Source organism: Cynoglossus semilaevis, chromosome 8 (genome assembly GCF_000523025.1).
Source record: "Cynoglossus semilaevis isolate Cse_v1.0 chromosome 8, Cse_v1.0, whole genome shotgun sequence".
NCBI lineage: Eukaryota > Metazoa > Chordata > Actinopteri > Pleuronectiformes > Cynoglossidae > Cynoglossus > Cynoglossus semilaevis.
This window is the reverse complement of record NC_024314.1, coordinates 26,823,725-26,842,270: the sequence shown is the minus strand read 5'-3', so window position 1 is coordinate 26,842,270 and position 18,546 is coordinate 26,823,725. Positions and strand designations below refer to the sequence as shown.

The window sequence follows — 18,546 nt, the reverse complement described above, 5'->3', positions numbered from 1 at the left end:
TTGACCAGCACTGGTCGCTGTGTAAAACTAGCCAACGAGGTCTGGGGTTAAATTCCGGCTCTGATGTCTTGCTCAGGTTTCTTTGGTAAGGAGTGCGTGGACGCTTGTCAGCTCAACCCCTGTGAACACGTCTCCACCTGCGTCCGCAAACCGAGTTCCTCCCACGGCTACACCTGCGAGTGTGGACAGAACTTCTACGGCCAGTACTGCGAGAACAAGTAAGGTCTCCTCCTTATGGATCAGTTTCAACCGATAACGATGACCAATAATTATTGAAGAAAAAAAGATTTTCTCATTCTTCCCACAAGTAGTCTTTGCAGCCCACAAAGGCTCCTACAGGAGGCGCTATTAAGTTTGTGGTTCCTCAGGGTCTCGAACCCAGAATTCTATGGACGTTTTTGGACAAAAATTATTTATTGAGAAAATAATAATTTTCAAGACCTTTTGTATTTTTTTTAAAAAATAAAGTATTAATGCATCTTGAATTTGCTACTACTCGCTTAAAACTTCTGAACATGAAGATTGACAGTGACTTTCTTTTAATCATATGGAAATATTTTAGCTTGAGGTCAAGTCTGTTCTCTTTAAATGTTTTCCACGGAAAGGACAGAAATGTTTCGAAAATGAAAAAAAAAATCTCTATAGACTCTTTAATCCTTGAAAGCAGATTTAAAACTGAGGAAAATTGTGAGTACGGAGGAAAAAAGGTTCAATAACCATATACAATCAGACAGATTGAGAAGATCTGATTGAGAACTTTCCTGAACCCGCACCCGTCCAACACGCATCACTTCCTGTCCGGGCAGGATGTGGGATTCCCTCTCCACGCCCGACTGATCCTCCATAGGTGTTTGGTCTCTGTTGCCCTCATAGTGGCACTTGTCCCCTATCAGATCACATCACTCAGCTGCAGATCGCATCTCGCTTCAGTGAGAAAGGAAGTCTCTGTGTTTGTGTGAATGAGTCACACTCGAGTCATTGACTTCAAACTGTGATGTGAGTTTATTCTAGATCTGAGATCGAAGCCAGCGATTAGAATGAGATCAACCTGGCAGATAGTCAGCTATCAGAAGTTTACTAACATGTGGAAGAAGATCAGGTTTCACTGCACTGTCGCTGTGGTTGAGTAGAAATTACCGCTGTTGTTTATGTGTAAAAAAAAAAAAAAAGTATATATTGAAATGTGCAGAGTCTAATTAAACATGCTTTTGTCTGTAATGTCAGGATAGAGAAGCCGTGTCCCCAGGGTTGGTGGGGCAGTCCCATGTGTGGTCCCTGTAACTGTGACACCAGCAGAGGTTTTAATAAAGACTGCAACAAAACGACTGGAGAGTGTCGCTGCAAGGTGAAAAAAAAATTATATATATATATTTACATATATAAAACATATATATGTATATGTAAACATGTATAGTATATATATATATATGTTGTACTTAAAACATATATAAGTACATATGTGTATAGTATATACATATATATTTTACATATATGTACCTATATATGTATATATGTATGTGTGTATATTTATAGTATACAGTATATATTTATAATTATATTTATACAATAAGACTTAATTTCAAAGAAAAAAGTGAAACAAATTCTTTAAAGTAATGTGACAACAGCCTGAAAAAAACATCCTAGCATGCTAGGAACCTAGCGTCCTTCCACTTCCACTTTTCCTAACAGTGTGTAAACCGTCTCCTCTCCTTCAACAGGACAACCACTATCGCCCCGAGGGTGAGGACACCTGTTACCCCTGTGAGTGTTTCTCAGTCGGCTCCGAGTCGCGGACATGTGACCCAATCACCGGCCAGTGCCCCTGCAAGGGCGGAGTCATCGGTCGTCAGTGTAACCGCTGTGATAACCCATTTGCAGAAGTCACTCAAACGGGATGTGAAGGTACGGGGAAGTTATTCTGGTTTCTAATTGATGCTCAAAAAAAAAAAGAGGTCAATTCTTTCAGCAAGTGAATTTCCACATCGTCCATGTCGGCTCTGTGGCGCAATGGATAGCGCGTTGGACTTCTAGCTAGTTTCAAGGGGAAAGACATTCAAAGGTTGTGGGTTCGAGTCCCACCAGAGTCGTGTTTTTATCCCAAGTTGGGTTGTTTCAGGAATGGCATCCAGATGAAAATCTCCCAAAAAACGAAAGAGCCAGTTGTAAGTGAGAGACTGAATAAATGAATTTACTGTAAAATATATTAGTAATATATTACAAATATAGTTTATATATTTAAAATAAATATATAAAATATATATTTACAATATATTTGTAATATATATTTTACAATATATTGTAAAATATATATTACAATATATTTGTAATATATTTTAATTTATTTCGGGCCACTTAACATTTTTTGATGGGCCTAATTTGGGCCACAAGCCTTAAGTTTGACACTAAATTTCCAGAATGTTTACTTATTTTATATTTACAATATGTTTTGACCAGTTATTCATAAGATTTTCAGTCAGTGGTCACATGGCTGTAGCCATTATCCCTCTGACTGTTCCGGTTGACAGTGTCTCCCAGGGAGCGTTGACAAAGTGTCAGACGGTGACAAACAGTGTCGCTCACATCTGCTGGTGCTGCAGTTGAGCTAACGTCATGTCTTTGTCAGAGTCCAGTCGAGCAGAAGGAGCAAATCCGACTTGTTGGTCGGACTTGGCACTGAGCACTCGGTGCACACACACAAACACACACACACAAACACACACACACACACTACAGTAGAAATAGAGACAAAGAAGTCAAAGCCACAAAGTCCTGCAGAGACACTGAATGTCATTGTCCAACAGGAGGTTCTTCACAGAGTCACAGCGTGTCCGGACTGTAAATGAGTCTTGATCTTTAATTTCACTGGGATTATTTATTATAAATTTAAAACGACTGTAAATGAGACTGGGATTATTTATTATAAATTTAAAAGTTTTTCCAAATAAACTCAGACGAGTAAAAATGTTACACAAACAGTCAGACAGATGATCTGACCGTTTGGTAAAACTGGTTGTAAAACTCCAAAGCATAAGTGTTCAATGATTTATTTTTCACTGCTTTAAGGGAATTTTTGTTTTTTTAATCATCAGTCTGATCTCTCTTTTTCTTTCCCCTTGTATCCCAGTGGTGTATGAAGGCTGTCCCAAGGCGTTTGATGCAGGTATTTGGTGGCCCAAAACCAAGTTTGGAGGCCCTGCAGCTGTGGAGTGTCCCAGAGGATCCGTCGGTGAGAATCGTCCTACGAGACGCTGCAGAGAAACTTAGCATTCACGCTCACTGAGGAGCTTCCTGTTAAGCTCTTTCACTCAGGCTCTGGTCGCCCTCTTTGTAACAGCCGTCGCCATGGCGACCCTCTGTTGTCCTCTCAAAGTCTTGAGGGAATTTCTCACAAACTCTCACTGCCTGTCACCCTCTTCTGGCTTCAGCTGGCAACAGCCGTTTCCCCCTGATGTGACACAGGCTGGAGAATCAGCCTTGTGTCCAGATGAGAGTTAAAATTCACTTAAAATAAAACTGTAATCTTTGAAAAGTCCTTGTACCTCATTCACCTCAAACATATTTAATTTTTTTTTAAAGTCAGTTGTGGTCGTCTTGGACTTCAATTTCCTTCTGCTTCCGTCCCTGTCTTTAGGCACTGCCATCCGCCACTGCAGTGATGAGAAAGGCTGGCTGATGCCGGAGCTTTTCAACTGCACCACCGTCACTTTTGCACATCTGAAGAAAGTGGTGGGTTTTATTTTCATCTTGAAAACCCTTCTGTGTGAGGAGCAAGATTGTTCAGAAGACAGATTTGTTTACAGGACTCGTGTATAGTTCCTCGGATCCGTGTGGTTACTGGGAATTATGTTGAACTACTTTGAATTGTACGGGAGCTGATGTGTCTTAGTGTAATTTGATCACTAGTCTAAAGGAGGTTTTTTAAAGGCTTGCTCCTCCCAAAGCCTCACTAATCCAGGGATTGACTGGTTTCCCTTGTGTGTCGTTGAACCCACTCCGTTTACCCTTTTGCCTCGACTTGCTTTTTTTTTTTTTTCTTCTTCTTCTTCTTCTTCTTCTTCTTCTTCTTCTTCTTCTTCTTCTTCTTCTTCTTCTTCTTCTTCTTCTTCTTCTTCTTCTTCTTCTTCTTCTTCTTCTTCTTCTTCTTCTTCTTCTTCTTCTTCTTCTTCTTCTTCTTCTTCTTCTTCTTCTTCTTCTTCTTCTTCTTCTTCTTCTTCTTCTTCTTCTTCTTCTTCTTCTTCTTCTTCTTCTTCTTCTCCTCTCTTTAAACCGCCCTCTCTCTGCTCCAGCAGAACGAAGACCTGCGTCGCAACAGCTCCAGGATGGACAGCGAACGCTCCAAGAACATCGTGCGCTTGCTCAACAGCGCCACCAGCAACACTCAGCAATACTACGGCAACGACGTGAAGACGGCCGCACAGCTGCTGAACCAAGTGCTGTTGTATGAGAGCCAGCAGGGGGGGTTTGACCTCACCGCCATGAAGGACGCAGAGTTCAACGAGGTACGAAAAACAAATCTGCCACCAATTATCATCATACGGCGGGGATGCCAAACATATGGCCCGTGGGCCAAACATAGGCTCGCTTAGGGGTTCAATCCGGCAATGTTTTTTCTCTGTAACATCAGGACTTTGATTTTTCATACTCAGAACCTGGTGAAAGCAGGAAGTGCCATACTGGACCCTGAGAACAAGGAACTGTGGGAACAGATCCAGAAGACTGAGGGCGGCACCGCACATCTGCTCCGTAACTTCGAGGACTATGCTAACACGCTGGCCCAGAACGTCAGGAAAACCTACCTGAAACCGTTCACTATAGTCACCGAGAACATGAGTGAGTGGACGGATGGAGTTTTACTGTGAAAGAAAATCAGTGTATGTCAATAAACCAGCCTTAAACTCCCTCTACTGTCCGTGTCCTAGTCCTGACAGTGGACTACCTGGACATGTCCGACCCAGAAAAGGCCACGTTACCCAAGTTCCACGACATCCTGGAGGCTTATCCCAAAGAGCTGCGGTCCTCCATCCAGTTCCCACTGTTCAACCTCCGCACTCTGGGCCTCAGAGGTACAGTGGTTAAAACTGTGCTTTCCAAAAAAGAAAAAAAAAAAAGTTGAAAAAACACTTGTTTTATTTTGCGTCTTTCTTCGACCCGACACAGATGAATCCAGCCCAGATCCTCCGACCCAGACCGACCTGCCCGAGGACACAGGGGAGGAGAATCACACGGTGTTGGACAGGAAGCGCAGACACCTGGAGCCGGCTGCTCCTCTGCCTGTTGCCGTGGTGATAGTGTTCAAATCCTTGGGAAAACTGCTCCCGGAGAGATACGACCCTGACCGTAGGAGTCTGAGGTAAAATTAAGTCATGGCCGTTATGTGTCGACTCGCGTGATTTAATCAGACGTTTTCACCACCGGGAGTGTAAACGTGAATTTTGGAGGCTTTGCTCTGCGTTAAGTTATGATTGTTGTTAAGGAGCAACAGACGAAAGACAAACGGTTTAAACTGTCTGTGAACTCCGAGTGCACCGTGGGCCGCAGCATTCTGAAGTACATGAAAGAACTTTGTGTAACATTAAGAATATTTACTGTAACAGCTTATACTAAAGAAACATACCATAATATATGTTGTAGCTGGGGTATAAAATTAAAAAAACATGAATCACAGCCTGTGTCAGCCTGAAACAACCTACCATGTTGTCAGAGTCTGATCTCAGTCCCTTCTGTTACAGACACAGAATAGAACCATCAATTTAGTAATCATCAATTTAACAGTGATCATCAACCTATGGCCTGCGGGCCACATTCAGCCCACTATACCATTATATCAGGTCCACAACTGGATTTAAAAAATAAACAAAATAAAAAATAAACAACATAAAAATAATATTAGACAAGATTGGGTGTTTTTGTTGGGTGTACGGCGCCCCCAGGTGTCTGTCCAGACAAATTCTGTCCCTTCAACAAATTGGTGCTGGTGACCCCTGAATTACAACAGCTGTTTTTACTGCAGTCCAGTGTTAGTAGACCATCCGTGCGTCTCATCTTGTTCCCAGAATCCCAAACCGCCCTGTGATCAACACAGCCGTCGTTAGCGCCACGGTCCACAGTGAAGGTCCGCCCCTCCCTCCCATCCTGGACCCCCCCATCACGTTGGAGTACACGCTGCTGGAGACGGAGGAGAGGACCAAACCCGTGTGTGTCTTTTGGAACCACTCCATCACGTGAGTTGCACAAAAAGGAAATATGTAGCTTCTTTTTTTTTTTAAACAATTGTCTAAATTCCTTTGTCTTTGTGCGACTGTGTGTTTCTCTTCAGGATCGGAGGCACCGGGGGCTGGTCCTCCAAAGGCTGCGAGGTCCTTAACAGAAACAACACCCACATCAGCTGTCAGTGCAACCACATGACCAGTTTTGCCGTGCTGATGGATATCTCCAAGAGAGAGGTACTTCATCTGTGGAGTACTGTGAAGTACTGTAACACGGAACCCGGCTGAGGCACAGGAACCCGCCTGAGGCACAGAACTCACCACTTTACTGACGACATCTTTTATAACTTTATAACATTTTTTCAAACACTTTATTTATTTTTTTAAATCATTCATTTTTTTTACTACAAATTCCATTGATGAAGTGCTCCAAAGTCGAGGCCCGGGGGCCTCTTCCGGTCCATGAACCTTTCACTTTCGGCCTGTGACAAAAATTAGAAAAAGAAAGTTCACTGGATGTTTGCAATATAGTATCTAAAATATTTCGGGGTTTTTTGGTATTAAATATAAAAAACATGTAGCCCTTCAATAAAACGATGTTTGTAGCGTTGGTCCTCAGCCACGTTTTAGTTTGGGACCCCTGCCCCCCAGACCAAAAACGTGTTTTTTATTTATTAACTTTTGAATTAGACCAAAAAAGTGTTTTTTATTTATTAACTTTTGAATTATTTGGTTTATTTTGCTCTAAATTGAGTGAAATATTTTATGTGTACTTACCTAGTTGTCTAAATATGTCTACTTCCTCCCCCTCAGCATGGCGACGTCCTCCCTCTGAAGATCGTCACCTACACCACGGTGTCCGTCTCCCTCACCCTCCTGCTCCTCACCTTCATCCTACTCTGCATCTTGCGCCGGATCCGCTCCAACCTCCACGCCATCCACAGAAACCTGGTGGCGGCGCTGTTCTTCTCCGAGCTGGTGTTTCTGCTGGGCATCAACCAGACTGACAACCCGGTGAGTGTTTTCATTCCGATGGTGTTTGTCACTGATTACTGCAGTAATCATTTGAACTAATTGGCCTGTCTTTCTTTGTACCTGTATTAAATTGTACTTTCAGTGACTTTCACTGGTAATAACTGAGGAGTTGATATTTCATCTTCCCATCAGTGGCAGCCAAGAGTTTTAACCTGTTTACTAAACACGATAGGATTTCACTGGATATATTCTATAAATGAATGAAAAACAAGAACTTAATAACAAGTGTCTGTGTCAGCTTCATGATTTATCATGAATATTAACTACACACTATACAAAGAAATACAGAAATGCTGCTTGTTTTTGCATTTACTACTGAGCTATGTGAAAAAAAAGTTACATTCACAAGTGGGCCCCCTGGAGGCCTCTGCGGACCATCTACGGGCCACCAACCCCCTGTTGAAGAACTGTTTTTTTTTAATATCGCATGTCCATTATATCCTATTACTTTATCATTTCACCCTGTGATTTTCAGCCTTGGGGTCACGTGAAATTCAAATAGGGTCACCTAACAACGAACATGATCAAAAACTATTTCTCGTTGCCAGAAATGTGTGGCGTCAATATGGCGTCACAAGTCAAAAAAGGTCAGGAACCGGTTTTTTAACCTTTAACAAAACAAACTACACGCAATACTACAGTACGACCCAGAGACATGAGCACATGTACCATTAATGGTAAAACTTCAGCGAGTTCGCCGTGTTAGACTGCCAGACGTTTTCCTTAAAATTTGCGTAGCCTACAGGCAGTTAGCTAACCAGGTGTTGACACGGGCTTTACCAGGCTTAATGGACCGTGGCTTACCTGTGAGACGGTCTTCATCTGACAGGTGAGACGTCGTTTGAAGCTCAGCTGATGACTGTCATAGTTTGGAATGCTCTTGTTACCAGAGCTCTCTCTAAGTAAACATAACCTGATACAACCAGTTTGTTTTACACTTGACAGCCGCGGTGACTGTCACCGCGAAACAGTCGTCCGCTGAGGCAACGCTTCTCTGATTCGCTGAATAAAATACTGTCACTGTAAAATATCACTTAAGTACTTTCAAAGTACTCTTAAAGGGAAGATTCTCCAAACCATTAGGGGGTGAGGGAAGCGGGGGTCAACGTCATTGGGTGAAGGTCACATGCACTTGGAAGTGTTTGTTTGTTCAACCTCCCGAGCCCAAAGTTAAGAATCCTCTCATTTTGCTGTGTTCCAGTTCACAACAAAGATACGTGTGCACGTGTGTTCCAGTAAAGTAACACATTTAGGTGTACACAACACACACATTTACACCCTCTGTGGGCCAGTAGTAGTGCGGACATGCCGTGACTGGTCCCTGTCTCCAGACAGAGACCTTGCGGTGGTAGACCTTGGCAAAGGTTTCCCCCGAAAACGACTCTTTTAGTTTTCATTGGCTAAACGTCTCTCATATCTGTGGTCGGAAAAAACCCCCCAAAAAAAACATCATTAATCTCTGGGTTGACGTGGAAGCATGCTTCTTCTGTTGTCGTTAATGCGTTGAGGTTTGGAAAGATGAAATTCCTGAAGAATTCTCGGGGAGACGTTGATGACAGATTTAATCAGGCTGGTCATCGGATACGCTATTTTGAAAGCTCTTTGTTGTGCGATGCCACTTGATATACAGTATATTCTGGCTGCACTGTTTTCGGAATTGAACCAGCACCTCAGGACCGTGACAGGTACGATGTCTGATTTGGTCAGAAACGGTAAAAAGACGGTGGACGGATCTGATTCAGGCGGACGATCGATGGTAGAAAACACCCGACTGTGCTGTTGTCCAACTGACTGTCTGGATGAACCAGGTGTCAACAGTCTTCCATGAAGACGTCACCAGATCACGGGCTCCCACCGTCAGCACAGTGTAACCTAATAACTGCTTGTTCTGCTGCTGATTTACTGGAACAATCAGATTTTGACGCCCTTTTATTGCTCTGCAGCGCCCCCAACCATTAGCCACGGAGTCAGACCATCAAGTCAGCGATAAATTTACAGGTTCTACTTAGGTTGTGGGTGTTGTTGTTTTTTTTTTTTTTTTTTCTGTTGTGACTCAGTGTTTTGGCTGGAACGAGGGGACTTACACACCGACTAACCACAGGTTGTGTTTCTGCACATGTGTACACTTTTGTCGAGTGTTGTCGAGTGTGTACGCCAAGTCTCCAGGTAGTTATTAACAAAGAGGACCAGAAGGTTTGAAGCTGAAGTTTTTTGTTATTTGCTGACTTTACAGCAGGGAGAGGACCAGAAGGTTTGAAGCTAGTTTTGTTATTTGCTGACTTTACAGCAGGTGTGTTTCTGACATGGCTATAGTTGTGAGGAGATTTTTTTTTTTAAATAATAGAATATTCTATTGTTGTGAGGACACGTTGTCCTTCTGGGGACATTTTGAGATTGACATCTGAGATTAGAAGTGGGGTCAGATTAGAGACAAAAAACCAGTGTGTGTGTGTGTGTGTTTATCAGAACTGTGGAATTCTGTCAGTGTGTGCCCAAGGCCTTCTGCAGGATGATTTATAACTCTCTCTCTCTCTCTCTCTCTGCCTCCCTCCCTCAGTATCTCTACAGTATTCAAAGTACTTGTATATTCCCTGATTTACTGCATTCCTCAATTACACCAACAAACAAAGGAAACTGGGAATAAAAACGTTTTTAACCGATTCAAACCAGTTTTCAATAATAAAAAAGTCTTTGGAGTGTTGAAAATAATTTAACACAAAGTTGTAGCAAATAGTTAAGTGATACTTTTGAGAGTTAGAAATTAGACTAGCATTTGGCACATTCTGTATCTGAGTACAGTATGGTTTTGTTTTTTGGAAAATGTCTTATGTTTGAGACTTTTTTCTGCAGTAAAAGCCTGAAAAAAAAAGTGTTCAAAATAAATTCGTAACCAAAATTAGAATAAGTTAAAAAAAATTACTACAATGGTTATTAATGATTTATCAAAAAGAGGTGGACAATTGTTGAGTGGAAGAAAAAAATATGAAATTTGTTCAACATCAAATCATAACCAAAATTACAATAAGTTAAAAAAAATGACTACAATGTTTATTAATGATTTTTGAAAAAGAGGTGGACAATTGTTGAGTGGATCCCTGAAGGAGAGACATTTACCCTCTGCTGGTCAGCAGTGGTATTACAGCCGAAACAGAAGTGAGGTTTGTTTAGTGAAAATGTTAACCTTAAATATATATATATAATAAGTTTTATTGTATACAGTTTATAGTGAGGTGCATTTAAAGGTAATTTATGGACTAGTTAGAAGAAGAATCTGTGTAACCTGGATTTATGACGTTAACAATTAAAACAAAAACATGTTTGAAGTTTGTAATTTCAGTTTGCAATTTTTCATCTAACAACATTTTCCGCTAAACAAAGCAGGCTAATCCTTAACAACTCCTGGACACCTCTGATTGGTTCTCCTAATTCATTTATTCATTGACATATTTATGTAGTTATTTACTTGTGTATTTATTTAATTCTGAAGTTCCAGGTTTGATGGAGACACAAAGTCGTGTTGAACTTTTACTCTGAGCTCAGACCCTGACTCTCTCTCTCTCTGTTTTTTTTGTCCCACTGCAGTTCGTGTGCACAATCATCGCCATCCTCCTCCTCCCGCTGCAGTTTGTGTGCACAATCATCGCCATCCTCCTCCATTATTTCTACATGTGCACCTTCGCCTGGATGTTCGTAGAAGGCCTGCACATCTACCGCATGCTGACGGAGCTGCGCAACATCAACCACGGCCACATGAGGTTCTACTACGCCATGGGCTGGGGCATACCAGCTATCATCACTGGTGAGACCAACACACACACACACACACACACAGACAGAGATAGTACCTCCTCAGAAACAGAGTAATTACGGCAGCAGTTTGTCACCGGAGCTTCGTGCTGTGACTCGCCTCTGATCTGAAGACGCCGTGGGAAAACGATTGAACTAGAGATGGATGAAAAAAAAAGTTAAAGCAAACGCTGCGTCATATCAGTCGTAGTCATATCATGTCAGGATAACGACAGGAATGGCTAAGCCAATGTTTTTCAACCTTGGGGTCACAACCCTATGTGGGGTCACCTGGAATTCAAATGGGGTCACCTAAAAATTTTTTTTTTAAATGTATTGTTGATTTTTTTAAATTCTGTTTAAAACACCACACTAATTTTAACACACTAATCTGAATATTCTGGTATTTGCAACACAGTATAACAAACATGGTCAAAAGCTAATTCTAGAATTCTTTGTTTTTAAATATATTTGTCGCATTGTTTTGTTTTGTTTTTTGGGACCCTCTTTCCTTGGATTTAAATTTAAATAACAATATTTTTGTAGAAGTTAAGGTCACGACAAAGGGCAACATTTGCATTATGTCTATGGAAAGAAGCAGCGTGTGTTGTAATTTCTGAATTACAACACAAGACAGAAAGAAATTTCTGTCTTGACAAGTCACACACTCACACCGACTGATTTGTTATTCTTTTCCAAAATGCAGGATTAAACTTCAATAGTCTCACGTTTTCCTTTCTTTCTCGAACGCCTGTCAATCTGAACACATTTTGTTCCTCGTCCATATTCTGACTAATGAAACGGATGAAGAGCGCTGTGATGCACTGACATGCTGCTGCAGTGCTGGTTACAGGCAGAGCTTACTCCACTGGAATTTGAATTGCGAGATAAGGATGAGTAAGAGAGAGAGAGAGAGAGAGAGAGATCCGAGGGAGACAGTGAGAGTGGGACGTCGGTGGGAAAACGGAAAGAGAAGGAACAATTGGACGATGTCCAGGATTTGTCATATCTTAATTATTGTGTTCACGGAACTCTTTGTTTCTTCCTGTAAGAAAGTAACAGTGAGGAGGAGTAAAGATGGGACAGGAAGTTCAACAGACCTGACTAATAAAACTGTATGTGTTGTATGTGAACAGGTCTGGCAGTCGGTCTGGATCCTCAGGGATACGGGAACCCGGATTTCTGTTGGCTCTCCGTCCACGACACCCTCATCTGGAGCTTCGCCGGACCCATCTTTGTCGTGGTCCTGGTATGGACTTTGACGTTCAAGCTCAAGCTCTTAAAAACATTGAGAAGTTCTTTATTAATCTTCTCAGTGCACAAACGTCAAACTAAGTCACTCTGTGTCTGCTGCGCTCCTCAGGTCAACATCGTGATCTTCATCCTGGCTGCCAAAGCTTCCTGTGGACGTAGACAGAAGGCGATGGAGAAGTCGGGAGCCATGTAAGTTCTACAGTCACAGCAACGGCAACGACGCTAATGTCAACCTAGTGGTAGCATCAAAAGTCCATTTTTGAATCTTGTCCATTCATCAAACCCAACTATATTTTTTGGAGGGCTAGAGTTTTTCTGCACAGACACCTTTGAGGCCGGACTCTTCAGAAAAAATGAAATAAAAACATATTTTGGTCTAACATTATTATTTCATGCAACCAGTCGTGGGCCGGATTGGATGCTTTAGCGGGCCGGATTCAACCCACAGGCCTCCAGTTGATAATCACTGATTTAAACCATTTGTCTCTACAGGATGTACTTTGATGAGTTTCTGTCAAACTTTTGTCCTTTAAAGTAGAAATAGAAAAAAAAAATCCACTCTGTGTCCTTCCTTAACTTTATTTATTTCTGTCAAACTTTTGTTTTTTACAGTAGAAATAGAACTCAAAAATTCACTCTGTGTCCTTCCTTAACTTTATTTATCAGAAATATATATATTGTTATATATGATTTGTAAATATATATATATGTCATCTTTGTGTGTTTCTCTCAACAGCCCTGCTCTTCGAATGGCCTTTTTCCTTTTGCTGCTCATCAGCGCCACCTGGTTGCTGGGCCTCATGGCCGTCAACAGCGATGTGATGATTTTCCACTACCTTTTCGCCGTCTTCAGTTGTCTCCAGGTAAATAAACCATAAACAGCCATGAACGGTGGTTCATAACCAGCCGGTTTGATTGGTTGACAAGATAGAAATACCTTGAATCTCATTCGTTGTTTCCGTCACAGGGAGTTTTCATCTTCTTCTTCCACGTCGTCTTCAACAAAGACGTGAGGAAAAACCTGAAGAACGTCTTCACAGGAAAGAAAAGCATGCCGGACGAGTCCAGTACTACCAGGGCGTCTTTGCTCACGGTGAGTCTGGACGATGGAGTTGATATGAAAAAAAAGTAGAATTAGACACCCAGTGGCCATATAACTGTATTACATTAGAAATATTTCAAGAAAAGGTAAAAAACAAAACAAAAAACAAAAACAGTTACTGTCCTCATCATCATCTTTTTTATCACGCCCCCTAGTGGTTTTGTAAAGAATTTCGTGATTTCTTTCCAGAGCACATTACACTGAATTTTCTCCTGTTTTATTTCTTGTTTTTTTTATATATTTTTTTAATAATTTTATATAATATTTTTCATTATATAAAAATAATTCAATCACAACCAAAACTCCTTTTATATTCATTCACAGCGTTCTCTCAACTGCAACAACACGTACACCGAGGACGGACCGCTGTACCGCTCAGGCATCGGAGAGTCCACCGTGTCCCTGGACAGTACGATCAGGTCAGCCAAGAGCCGCAGCAGCTACCTGGCTTACACACTCAGGTACAACATGCTCACTGACTGCATGGCTGCATTTACTACTTTGCTGCATGATGTGTGTGTGTGTGTGAGTGCGCAGAGTTGGGTTTTCTTGTCTTTTCCTATTTTCCCTTCTCCACGTGTATCTGCTGGTGCATTCAATGTCTCACACATACTAACACTTATAAACACACACACACACACACACACACACCGATCTTTGAGATATGTTTCTTTCCTGTTTTTCTCTGCACTTTGAGGACACACACGTTTCTTGGCCTTTACCTGAATGCTGCCCCCTTGCGGTACATGCTGAACTGTCACATGCTCGCATGAAACCACAATCTTGAGTTACGTCAGCGCATGATGCACGGCTTTGATGCTAAATGCTACACAAATGTACAAACACACACACACAAACAAACACTCGGAGGGAACCGGACAGAACAGCACCACGGTGTGGTCAGAATGAAGTGTTGAATAAACTGATGGTTTGGAGTTTTTTTTAAAAGATTTTCCCAAAGAAAATATTGCTATAAATAATGATTTAAATGTTGTTAAAATATTTCTTGTCAACTCAACCGTAAATTTTAGGACCCTCCCTCTTACTTCTGCGGACCCTCTAGCGCTGGATGACTGTAGATAATTCAAACCTTAAGTCATTATTACTTCCTCGTTTTTCCGTCAAACGTCGAGAACTCGAGTCGAAGGACAGGAGCGTTGACATCATGAGGGACGGCCCCACAGACGCGTTTCATCTCCGACTACATTACCTGTGTTTTCACAGTATCAGGAGTGTGTTTTGGTTCGCTCGGAGTGCTGTTACATGTACCTGGTGTTTTAAAGACTTTTAACAGAATCTAGTTTAGGTCTGACTGTACGCCTCGACTCATAAAGCTGTCAGCCGGGGTAATGCGACCTGACACTGAGGGTCAATGAAAGAGAAAATTGCCAGCAGCGAGCCGTGTGGCGTGCTGCCTCTCTGAGACAGAAGGAGGGAAAAGAGGAGCAGTGGAAAGGGTGGGAGACTTGAAAGGGGAGGGAGATGAGACTGGACTTGTTGGAAGGCAGCAGAGACTGTATCCACTTCTTCCCTGTGGCTGTTGGACAGTTTTCAGCTGTTTTTAAACGCCTCACTTGGAGCAGACATTCAGAGTTTCCGTAGCATTTATTCACCCTTCAGAGAGCTGCCTCCCTGTGTCCCAGAATAAACAAGCTGCAGGTGTTTATGAGTCATTAATGACACATTACAGGAGTTTAATATTTGATTAGTCAAAATTTATTATTTTTAAAAATGTAGTCGTTTGTGACGCATCACCAAAAGAAAAAAAAGTGATGCAAAATTGATGAAATCAAGTGATCGTTTAGTTTGAATTGACTGACTGTTTAGTTGAACACTACGCTGAAATATTGGCAGGAATTGAAGAAAGACACAAACAAACAAGGATTAATTATTTACAGTTGATAACTAAGTTTTCAGTACAGACTAATGATCTCTCATAGCATACTAGTGTGCCGCAGTCCAGTGGTTGGGAGGTACTGGAAGTGTATCACGCCCTCTGCTGGGGATTATCTAAGATACCTCCATTAAACTAAAAAGGACTGTTTTATTTTGGGGTTTTTTTAATTTTAAGTGAACCCTAAAGCGACAACGGAAGCTCCGCCCCCAACTTCCTGCTCTCTTCCAACTCCTCTCCAACTACCTAAACCCTGTCTCTCTTTCTCCCTGCTGTCTCTGTCTTCTTCTTTAAAGGGAGGAGGCCGGTCAGAAGCCCAGCGGCTCCTCAGGAACGGCCAAAGGACGCACAGATCTGGACGGACCTCTGTTCCACAGGAACGGAACCAAAGGAGACGGTGAGTTCACCGCCGCTTCCTACGGTTCTCAGCCTTAGTTTGAGCTTCGTCGCCTGATTTCCTTCTTTGTCTGCCATCAGACTCGGACTCGGACAGCGAGCTCTCCGCGGACGAGCACAGCTCCTCCTACGCCTCCTCCCACTCCTCCGACAGCGAGGACGACGACATTGACATCAAACCGAAGTGGAACAACGAGCGACAGCCCGTCCACAGCACACCTAAAGGTAGGAGCAGTGGTTCTCAAACTGTGGTATGTGAATCACTTGTGGTACTTGAGCTCCCTCTAGTGGTATTAGGGGGTCAGATTTTTTTTTTAAATGGAAGAAAATCTGTTCAGACAAATACAATAAATATTTATAATAAAAATGTAATTTTAATTCATTAATTAAACTCAAAATAACTCACTTTTTTTTGTTTATATAAACATTATAATGTTTTTTTTTTCTTTTTATTATATATAAACATTATAATGTTTTTTTTTTCCCTCTCAGTGGATTCGTTGCCCAATCACATGAAGCCTTACTGGCCCACAGAGGCCACCACGGCCAGTGACAGCGAGGACCCCGGGGGGGCCGAGAGGCTGCGGGTGGAGACCAAGGTGAATGTGGAGCTACATGCTGAGAACAAGCTCAACCACACAGGGGACAGAGACAGGGAGGTGCTCCAGGAGAGGGACAAGCAGACGCCCAGTAATGTGAGAGACACAGCGCCCCCTAGCTTGCCTAACAGCAACCACCAACCGGAGCAAAGAAAAGGTAGGAGTACGGGATATTGTCGGATGTCAAACAGTAATAAACTGTACTGTTGAAGTAACACTGGAACTGTTTGTTGGACTCAGGCATCCTGAAGAACAAAATCAGCTACCCTCCCCCGCTGACCGACAAGAACATGAAGAACCGTCTGCGGGAGAAGCTGAGTGACTACAACTCCCCCACCATCACCTCCACGGCCCCCATCAACAACAACACCACCTCCTCGCCGCCTCTGTCCTCCATCAACATCATGACCCCCGACTCCCGGCCGCCCTCGCTGGCCTCCAACGACGGCGGTCGTCAGGTGAACCACGAGAACAGCACCACCATCATCAAACCACCCATCAGCCCGCGACCGCCGCTTCCTGACGGGCCCCCGACTGCGGACATCTACCGGGAAACGAACGGGGGGGTGGCCATGCACTTGAAGTCAGGGACGGTGAATGGAGGCAACGAGTCTGACTCGGAGTGAGTGCTGCGATATGAATTATACATCATGATGGAGATGGAATAAATAAATGAATAATGTTTTAGAACTGCATTAACATTAACGCCCTCGTCCGACTCATCTGTCGTCTTTTCACAGTGGCAGTAACGAGACTTGTCTTGTCTGGTCTTTTCACAGTGGCAGTAACGAGACTTCAATCTGACCTGTCGGGGAAAAATAAAGCCAACAGGAGAAGAGAAGAAGAGCCGAGAGTGAAAGGAAACACGGTGGAATAAAGAGTGAAAGACTCGACAAAGAGAGAGAGGAAAGAGGGAGATGTTCTTCCCCGTCCCTCCTCCCGTGTTCCTTCTCTCTGGAGAGCAGTATTAATTGCAGACTTAAAGACTGGGCGGAAAATCAAAAGAAGCGCAGATAATGAAAAGATGTGAGAAACGAAAAAAAAAAGGGAAAAAAGAAAGTGTTGAACTGAATCAAAAGAGGATTAAAATAAAAAACCTGGAGCCACATGTGCCAAAAACCAGTGTGGACGTAGGAGACGAGAGTCGATGGAGTCGTTCTGGTCCGGACAGAAAAAAAATAAAAATAAAAAAACACCAAGACAATAAATGTGAACTTCTGACCTACGGTGGAGAAACACTGGGGTTCAATCACCGTGCATGAACCGTGCACGTGTCCGGTCGATCGTCCTAAAGGATTATCAAAGCACTGCAGCGGACGTCGCCCTGACACCTCACTGAGACCCAACCAGGCGTTGGCGCTAACACTCCCCAAGTGCTTTTCTCTCCAAAAAAGAAGAGTTTCCGCCTGTGCATTCAGTCCATGTAGAGTGTAATTACTGTGTAGATATCGTTGAACGTGAAGAAGAAAATGATTTATTTTGTATTTCAGCTGTAGCAAAGGTCAAAGGTCGACACCTACGTCGGAATCGCTTTCCTGCTGTCACGTCTCGTTTTCATTTCCTGCTTTAATCGACTGAATACCATAAAGCAGGGGTCTCAAACTCCCGGCCCGCGGGCTACTCTCCGCCCACATGCGATTCGTAATAAGATGTCGATACAAAGTAATACCCCCCCCTTGTGGTTAGTTTGGTTCTTCAGTGACATGGCAGGGGCAACAGTGCCCCCTCCAGGTTATTTTGAATTTGAGACCCCTGCAATAAAGTGTGTGCCTTTGAGTCTCAATCCAGAACACATGCTCACATACTGACCCCTAGTGGAGTTTCAGTTGAAGTGACACACACACACACTGTTGGTATTCTGATACAAATGGTTCTGTATGTATTATGGGTAACCACAGTCTCAGAACACAGCGTGTGTACAGAGAAACTGTAGTACTTGGAGTAGAATTTACTCTGAACTCAAGTTTCCTCCACGGAAAGCGACACATTTTTGACTCCAGCGACTTCTTGAATCTCAGACTTCATTTTATGAAGTCGTTCTTCGAATAGTCCGCGTTGTCTTTTCATCCAGAGTGAAATCTTCGCCCGCTCTAATGCACTTCTGGTCCGACACAGTACCACTTCCTGTAAGCCTCTTTCAGAGCCACTGAACTGTCCACTCCACTCTCAGTGTTCCGCCCTCACGCAGTCCATGCTGCCGATAAATGTCCTCGTCGTTTTATTGATCTGAGACACTGGAAATGTTTTGTATCATAATGTATATTTATTTTTTAT

The 18,546-nt window shown here is 42.7% G+C and overlaps 1 protein-coding gene and 1 non-coding gene across 4 annotated transcripts in view; both read left to right on the top strand.

The window, feature by feature from the left end:
* The window catches only part of celsr1a (cadherin EGF LAG seven-pass G-type receptor 1a), a 79,643-nt gene extending 62,192 nt beyond the window's left edge, over positions 1–17,451 (top strand). The window contains exons 15-37 of one of the 3 annotated variants that reach the window (XM_017034619.2): positions 77–218; positions 1,225–1,345; positions 1,719–1,902; positions 3,125–3,226; positions 3,632–3,726; positions 4,290–4,499; positions 4,647–4,830; positions 4,920–5,063; positions 5,158–5,350; positions 6,054–6,221; positions 6,317–6,443; positions 7,020–7,220; positions 10,866–11,040; positions 12,164–12,276; positions 12,391–12,470; positions 13,018–13,144; positions 13,249–13,374; positions 13,708–13,844; positions 15,574–15,674; positions 15,755–15,898; positions 16,166–16,429; positions 16,513–16,894; positions 17,052–17,451. In XM_017034619.2, the coding sequence (XP_016890108.1) occupies positions 77–218; positions 1,225–1,345; positions 1,719–1,902; positions 3,125–3,226; positions 3,632–3,726; positions 4,290–4,499; positions 4,647–4,830; positions 4,920–5,063; positions 5,158–5,350; positions 6,054–6,221; positions 6,317–6,443; positions 7,020–7,220; positions 10,866–11,040; positions 12,164–12,276; positions 12,391–12,470; positions 13,018–13,144; positions 13,249–13,374; positions 13,708–13,844; positions 15,574–15,674; positions 15,755–15,898; positions 16,166–16,429; positions 16,513–16,894; positions 17,052–17,076 (3,545 nt within the window). In that variant the 3' untranslated portion in view covers positions 17,077–17,451. Of the gene's footprint in view, positions 1–76; positions 219–1,224; positions 1,346–1,718; positions 1,903–3,124; positions 3,227–3,631; positions 3,727–4,286; positions 4,500–4,646; positions 4,831–4,919; positions 5,064–5,157; positions 5,351–6,053; positions 6,222–6,316; positions 6,444–7,019; positions 7,221–10,865; positions 11,041–12,163; positions 12,277–12,390; positions 12,471–13,017; positions 13,145–13,248; positions 13,375–13,707; positions 13,845–15,573; positions 15,675–15,754; positions 15,899–16,165; positions 16,430–16,512; positions 16,895–17,051 lie in introns of all 3 variants that reach the window. The other 2 variants (XM_008315919.3, XM_008315918.3) reach the window with 2 other exon arrangements.
* Positions 1,994–2,087, top strand: trnar-ucu (transfer RNA arginine (anticodon UCU)). Its single transcript has 2 exons — positions 1,994–2,030; positions 2,052–2,087. It is a non-coding gene; the product is annotated as a tRNA-Arg (tRNA).
* Positions 17,452–18,546: the final 1,095 nt, after the last annotated feature.